This window comes from Phragmites australis, chromosome 16 (assembly GCF_958298935.1).
Source record: "Phragmites australis chromosome 16, lpPhrAust1.1, whole genome shotgun sequence".
NCBI classification, from domain to species: domain Eukaryota; kingdom Viridiplantae; phylum Streptophyta; class Magnoliopsida; order Poales; family Poaceae; genus Phragmites; species Phragmites australis.
The window spans coordinates 3,242,897-3,250,507 of NC_084936.1; the positions used below are offsets into that span (position 1 = coordinate 3,242,897).

Here is a 7,611-nt window from a genome sequence, read left to right on the forward strand (position 1 = left end):
CCGAAAAAGGCTGGCTAATCTTATGGAAAGTGACCATGAATTCCACTTACTCTTGAATGGAGCACGCGCTAGGCATAGATGACCCACGCGCTTCCAATACTGGAAAACGTAATTTCGGGATCTCCTCCAGCCGCTTTCCACGCAAAGTTGCGAACGCCCCGTCCCCCTCACCCGTGGACCCTCCTACTCCACAACCGCCCCCTGACACCGCGTCCCCACTTCAGCCTCAAACACTGACATGCGGGTCCCTTCGGCGGTGGGGCTCACCGAGCCGTGAGCCAGTCACGCACGCCATCTCTCTGCGTGTGGGCCCGTTACGTCTCCATCCTCCTACCACTCTCTCTCCCTTTCTCTCTCCACGCCCGTGTCTCTGCCAGTGGGCCCAGCCTGTCCCTCTCCCCCTATCCTCCCGCAGCTCTGCGCTCCGGGAGGGAGCGCGTCCGAAACCGGAAAAAAAAAAACGAGCCCAGAAAGCGGAGGAAAAAAAAAACACGAGGGTGCGAGGCGATGGGCGGGGGATAGAAATGCGAGCAGCGGAGAGACGAAGAGAGAGGTAAGCGAGCGCCGCGCCCGGACCAGCCCTAACCCTAGCTCCTCTCCTCCCGCGCCGCCGCCCGCCGGACGGCCGCCCCGCCCTCGTCGCCGGAACCGTACGGCGGCCCGGGCCTACCCTGCCTTGTCCCGCCTCGCCCCGGGGGGCGGACGCGCGCGCCTCGGTCGGTGCGTCCCTCGTCGCTCCCCGCTCTCTATCCCCCTCTCTGTTCTGTTCGCGCCCCCCCCCCCCCTCCCTTCTCGCGCGGGGTTCCGGGTGGCGCGTCGCGGAATCGCTGACGGGCTGACGGGGTCGGCGGCGGCGGATCGGGGGAGGGCTGTGCCATTACGGTGGCATAGGGGGCGTTTACCTCTCGGCGCCGTGGCTGATCTGAGGGGAGGTGCGGGAGAACGTTGGTTACGTTGGTCTCCGCGTCTTGCTGATCTTGGTATGGTGTCAATCAGGGGAGGAACCATGTCTTTGGAATCCAAATTGGCTGTGTAAGGCTGATGTGTTAGCGTTTGCTTTGATTGCTTGAATCGGGAGGTGATGGGAATTGCTATTTGGAGACGGGATTACGTTGGGATAGGGTCCCACATGACACGATTTTTGGATACGCTGCTTTGTTCCATAAAAGTTTGTGCTGGTGTTCCCTATCCAATTCAGTCCGTAGAATGCAACCTGTGGTTTGCTTACATGGTTGAACTAATGCTTGCAGGTGTGGCTGACTTGGCTCGTTTGATCCGGTGGCCAGCCAGCGATGGCTATTGTCAACCCTAACCCTGTTATGTTCGATGACGACGACGATGAGGCTCCGATTTCCTTCAAGAGGTCAAGTACTTCCGTGAAGCCCACCCCCTCGAAGCAGGAGGGATCATCAGGAAATGCCAGGCCTGTTAGGAGCCCGAAACCTGTGGCTTCAAATCCACAGAAGAATGGGGTGATGACTATTTCGAGGCCGCTACAACTGAAGCCACAGTCCTCCAGCCCAAATAATCGGCCTTGGGGATCTGGTCAGCCAAACAGTTCAGCTGAACATAGTTCAAAAAGCAATAACATTGATAAGAGTAAACTGAAAAGACCTTATGTGAGAGAAGAGCAACCCGATGATTCAGATGACGACAAGCCTATTGGATTAAGGAGAAAGGTTGAGGAGAAGAAATTGAATAGAGTTGATATGGGGGGTGAGAAGGCAGATGACTCAGATGAAGATCATAAGCCATTGAGTCTGAAGATCAAATCGTCCAAAATGCCTTCCAATAGCACGAGTAAGGCTGTTTTGCAGAAAACTGCACCAAAAATTGAGCAGCCTGAGGACGATTCAGATGATGACAAACCATTGGCAAGCAGGTTGTCCACTAACGCTGCTCCTAAAAGTGGAGGTAATGTCTCTGATGATTCAGAGGACGAGAAGCCATTGGCTGCCCGATTTTTGAAAGTAACTGGCAGTGTAAATCTAAAATCATGTTCTTCCAACAAGGGGTTAAACAATGATAGAAATGGCCCACAGAATTTGGGTAAAAGGCCTCTAGATAATAATAATCAAACGGGTTCATCTCTCAAGAAGGCAAAGCCTTCAAATCTTGCAACTTCTGCAAGTGTCAAAAGAGAATCCAAGGCAGATGACAATGACAACACACCTCTTGCACAAAGGCTGAAAATGGGCGAGTCTTCAAAAGGCAAGTCATCTGCAAAGAATGTCAACAAGAAGAGTCCTGCATCGTTGAAGAAGGACAGCAAGAGAATGAAAACGAAAATGAAAACAAAGAAGATGATGAAAAATTCTCAGTTCTCAAAGACAATGAGGGTACCTCCTGGATCTGGTGGTGGACAGAAATGGACTACCTTGGAGCACAATGGTGTTATTTTCCCTCCTCCATACAAGTCTCATGGCGTCAAAATGCTTTACAATGGGCAACCTGTTGATCTGACGCCAGAACAAGAGGAGGTGATATACGGAGCATTAGCTCTTTCTTGGTTTATTTTGCAACTTTTGATATGTAGCAACAAGAATGACATAGTAATAAGATTGCTCCTAAATTCAAATCATGCTTCCTTATATTTGCTCCTTTGTTTATTCTCTATTGCAGGTTGCAACAATGTTTGCTGTGATGAAAGACACAGAGTACGCGACCAAGAAGACATTCATCGAGAACTTTTTCAACGACTGGAGAAAAATTCTTGGTAAAAACCATATTATCAAGAAATTCGAGCTTTGTGATTTCACCCCGATATATGAATGGCACCTCAGGGAGAAGGAGAAGAAGAAGCAGATGACATCAGAGGTAACTGTTTGCGATCTTTGTTATAACAAAGCTACACGTCTGACTTATTCTGCAGATTGATTTTTAAGTTAATGCGTCATATTGATGTGCTCTCCGAGAAATTAGACAACTGATCTTTTGGCAGCTTATGATAGGAATCAAGTCCAAACTGGAGTAGCCTGGGGAAAGCAATTTTTACCTTAATACCTTGCCACCATCATCTGAGTCTTTCAAATGGTTTCTTTACAGGAGAAAAAAGCATTGCGGGAAGATAAATTGAAACAAGAGGAGAAGTACATGTGGGCTGTTGTAGATGGTCTTAAAGAGAAGGTAATTTTTGTTATACTCTGAAATAGTTCGATAGCTTATGCCTTGTTAATTTATAGATAGTTCTCTTGTACCTTTTTGTTCTGTTATTGTACTAGATCAATACTTTTTTTGTTAGCCAGGATTTTTTTGTTGACCATGCTACTTTCTTTGATTAAGATTCTTGCACTAGATACGAAGAATGGGGCGTTAATGTACGATAAACAGTTTCCTTAGTACAACCTAACTGTTTCTATGGTCCTATCATATTTGTATAGTAGCTGTGTTTGCTATCTACTCTACTATTTCAAGAGCATTTTGCCAACATTTGTACTGTGCTAAATTGTTTATTTGTTTCAGGTTGGCAATTTCAGAGTAGAACCACCTGGCTTGTTCAGGGGACGTGGAGAACATCCAAAGGTGCAGATATAATAACATGTAAAATTTAGTTGTTTGCTGTTTTAAGTGAGTGCCTTCTTTTTTAGGCTTTTTGTTACATTGTTTTAGATGGGAAAACTGAAGCGACGCATTCAACCAAGCGATATTACAATAAATATCGGAAAAGGGGTTCCAGTCCCCGAATGTCCAATACCTGGAGAAAGGTACCATTTTCCCCGATTTTGTATGTATAAACTATATTTGCGAATAGGCTATTTGCATGCTAGCAGTGTTTGATTGGCCATGTGTCCTGCAGCTGGAAAGAAGTCAAACATGACAATACTGTTACATGGTTGGCCTTTTGGAATGATCCAATTAGCCAAAAAGATTTCAAGTATGTTTTCCTGGCAGCAAGCAGTGCACTGAAGGGGCAAAGTGACAAAGAGAAATATGAGAAATCCAGAAAATTGAAGGTGAGGAAGTTCGATTTTTGTGTATGGAGATTTCGAATCTGCATGTACATATAATTTTCTTTCTGCATGTCCATGGCAGGGTCACATACAAAAAATTCGTGACAATTACACAAAGGATTTCAAAAGCAAAGATCCGACAAGGAAGCAAATTGCTGTGGCAACATACCTTATAGATAAACTAGCCCTTAGGGCAGGCAATGAAAAGGTATTATCCAGGAACCTAAGTTTGGTAGCTACGAGTTACATTCCAGTTTATTCTAAAATATTGTAATGTATTTTGTGATGTCTCTGTTGGCAATTTGGTTTTGTGCACATAAAATTTGGCGTAAAGGTTCTTTTTTTACGCAGCGTGCACAAGTACGCTTGCTTTTATGTAATATCATCTGCGTCAGCGACATTATTATTTAAAATAACAATTTTGCATCAAGTCTTATTTATTTCAGTTAGCTGAGGTGATGTAGCCACCACGATTTTACATGATGAACTACTCTTCTACGGAAAATCTTTTCCTTTTAGCATACAACCTTATACCATAAAGTTCTTCATTACTATTTGGCTTTGAGCTTTATTGAAATATGTCGATATAAGTTTTTATTCTTAGTTACTATTTTAAATCATTTTCAGGATGATGATGAAGCTGACACTGTTGGTTGCTGTACGCTGAAAGTTGATAATGTTACTTGTATGCCCCCAAATAAGCTTCAGGTCTTGGTCTTGAATATTCTATTCGTCGTGTTTACTCAATATGGTAACTTAACTCTGATGCAATCTGAGTATCTGATGTTTCATGAACTTTACAGTTTGACTTTCTTGGTAAAGATTCTATAAGATACTTCAACACTGTAGAGGTTGAACAGCTCGTGTACAAGGCAATTGAGGATTTCCGTGCTGGTATCTCTCTCCCATGCTTCTCTTCTTTTTCTTTTCTTTTTTAAATCTCTGTTTCTTTGCCCTAGTCTAATCATTCACTTCTAATTTTCTGTATCTGGTTTTGTAGGGAAAAAAGCGGGAGAACCTCTCTTTGACAAGCTCGATACAACTAGGCTAAATGCTCACCTAAAGGACCTAATGCCTGGGCTTACTGCAAAAGTGTTCCGTACATATAATGCTTCCATCACCTTGGATGATATTGTAAGTTGAAAGCAAACTTAAGTTTTAACAGGTTTCCGTTCACTATTCTTTCAAATTGAACTGTTTAGGCTTTCACAGATTCTCAGAGTAGTATGAACTAAATATTAAAGTTTGTCATGTGTAAGACAATTTAGGAGCATATGTTATATTGTTTCCTTTTGGCATCTGTTCTTTTGGTTATTTTGTACACTTGTACCTGCAGCTCAAGTTAACTGCAAATATGTCATTAGTCAATGTTAGATCATCAAATCTTCAATTTTTACACTTGCCTCTTTTTTAACATTCTGATTAGACTACATATGTTATTATGTTTCATGTGACTACCTTGTTATGTTATGCTAATATATTATGATTTAAACGAATATGTGCTTGTGTTGACATTACAGTTGCACAAAGAAACAGAAGATGGAACTCTTCTTGAAAAAATTGCTGTCTATCAACGAGCAAACAAAGAGGTACAATTGTTTACTATTTAAGGAAAAAATGAGGGTACTTGTATCATCACTCATCTTGACTTTGGACTGTCCTTTCTTGTATACTCAGGTTGCCATAATCTGTAACCATCAGCGTGCTGTCTCAAAATCACATGATTCTCAGATGACCAGAATGAATGAAAAGATTGATGAATTGAAGGTTGGCTTTATACTGCAAATTATCAGCTTTAAGCTTCTGTCATCGCTTAGCCATTTGTTGCAAAGTCTCAGTCATACTTTTCTTCTTTCTCAGGCCCAGAGGGATGAGTTGAAAGTAGACTTGAGCAAAGCAAAGAAAGGAAGGCCTCTGGGTAATGATAAAGATGGGAAGGCAAAGAGGAATTTGGCGCCTGAAGGGTAACATCTCGATCACAGTTTTATCATATTTTGTATATTTAAACAAAGCAGATAGGCAATCTTACACAATCCACTTGCAGGATTGAAAAGAAGATCACAACACTTGAATCCAAGATAGAGAAGATGGAGATGGATAAGAAGATAAAAGAGGATTTGAAGACAGTAGCACTTGGAACATCAAAGATCAACTACCTTGATCCTAGAATTACCGTGGCATGGTGCAAACGCCATGAAGTCCCTATTGAGAAGGTATGTAGTTTCAGGACAACTTTTGTTCTTCCCTGTTGAGAAGGTACATAGTTACTGAACCTGTTCCCTACTGCTTTTGCTGACAGATTTTCAACAAATCACTTATCGCGAAATTCGGATGGGCAATGGACGTCGACCCGGAATTCAGATTCTAGGAGCACTGGTTGCCTTGCCCAGTCAGTTTGATCCAGCTTAAAGCCCATCTCCCGGACACTAATTGCAGCTAGGAAAGGAAGAGCTCGGTGTTTGTTTTTTAAAAGCCTCCCTGCTCCTGGAACGAAGGAAGCACCCGGCATTCTCATTGTAGGCCCTTTTGTTTCTTCTTGGTGTACTTTTTTTTTTTTTTTGAGAATTTCTTCTTGGTGTACTTGCCACCGTTCTATTGCGTTTAGTTCTGTATGCCTTTGCTGAGGAATTTGTGCTCGTTGAGAACGGATGGACATTCAATTTATACCGAATTTATCTCAAATATAGATGACATGCTGAGCGATTATCTCGTGGGACTGGAATTGTGTCATGAGGTTTCATTCGGCCGAGGAAGCGAACTGTCTTGTGTACTTGAGAACTGTTCAATGATGGAAGAAGTGCTGAGGTGTAAATTTTGATCAAAGGTGTTACATCCGTCCCTCTGCCATCTTACATCTTCAACTTAAGTCTGACAAACTTGTCGAAAATTATGGTTTCTGTACAATCTGTTCAATCGGATGTTGTCTTATGCTGCAAAACCTGTGCTGGTCGGCCAAGTGTTATGCGCCTGTTTGTCATAGGCTCTGTTGGTTTGGAGTCAGGCTTGAAATAAAAAGCCTCCCGTTATCATGAAACTTGATGTGTAAAAAGATGGAAATGGATAAAGAAGGTCACATACTCTTAGTTTCACGAATGTGCCATTTAGGTTAGTTTTGAAAGGACAATGATGCCGTCTAGAGTGGGAGTAGGGGTTGAATAGCCGTTCGTACAAAATTAGAACTCAACAGCGGATTGTACAGAATCCGGAATTTCTGGATTTAATCCAAAACTTTTGGGTTCTGAGTTTTGCAACAGAATATATATAATCATGAACTTCCAGGTTCAGCTTAGAGCTTCAAACGCCGAGTTCAACTAGTGCTCTAACACTCTAAACAAAATATGACGGATTGAAATCCTAGGGTGATAGACACGCATAACAATTCTAAGCAAGATACGCAAGAGGGTTGAAGATATCACAAATATAAATACAAGCATCCAATTCAATTTTATACAAGAAATACAAAAGGAGATAGAATGAATTGCAAGCAAGCATATAGCAATTAAGCACAAAAGTAAAAGAGGCACGGAGACACTTGATTTGTTACCGAAGTTCGGACACCTCCATTTGAGGTTCCAACATCTCCATTGAGAGGCTCGATCACACTTGAGTCGGATCTCTTTCAACCTTTTTCCTCACCAAGCTCAGTCACACTTGAGTTTGG

General features: G+C 42.7%; 1 protein-coding gene across 6 annotated transcripts; it reads left to right on the top strand.

The window, feature by feature from the left end:
• Positions 1-439: 439 nt before the first annotated feature.
• On the top strand, positions 440-6,666 carry LOC133894966 (DNA topoisomerase 1 beta-like). Of its 6 annotated transcripts, XR_009905566.1 has the most exons (17): positions 453-720; positions 1,251-2,480; positions 2,623-2,817; positions 3,046-3,126; positions 3,463-3,522; positions 3,610-3,704; positions 3,797-3,953; positions 4,033-4,158; positions 4,578-4,658; positions 4,754-4,844; positions 4,951-5,084; positions 5,471-5,539; positions 5,628-5,717; positions 5,811-5,914; positions 5,995-6,163; positions 6,250-6,466; positions 6,638-6,666. XR_009905566.1 is itself a non-coding variant. In XM_062335179.1 (16 exons), exons 2-16 carry the CDS (start codon positions 1,293-1,295, stop codon positions 6,316-6,318), a joined length of 2,709 nt encoding a protein of 902 aa, XP_062191163.1. In that variant the 5' UTR covers positions 440-553; positions 1,251-1,292; the 3' UTR covers positions 6,319-6,506. The 6 variants fall into 6 exon arrangements, 5 of the variants coding, with proteins under 5 accessions (XP_062191163.1, XP_062191162.1, XP_062191164.1 ...); XM_062335179.1 differs by lacking the exon at positions 6,638-6,666 and having other exon boundaries at positions 440-553; positions 6,250-6,506; XM_062335178.1 differs by lacking the exon at positions 6,638-6,666 and having other exon boundaries at positions 6,250-6,506.
• The last annotated feature ends 945 nt before the right edge of the window (positions 6,667-7,611 follow it).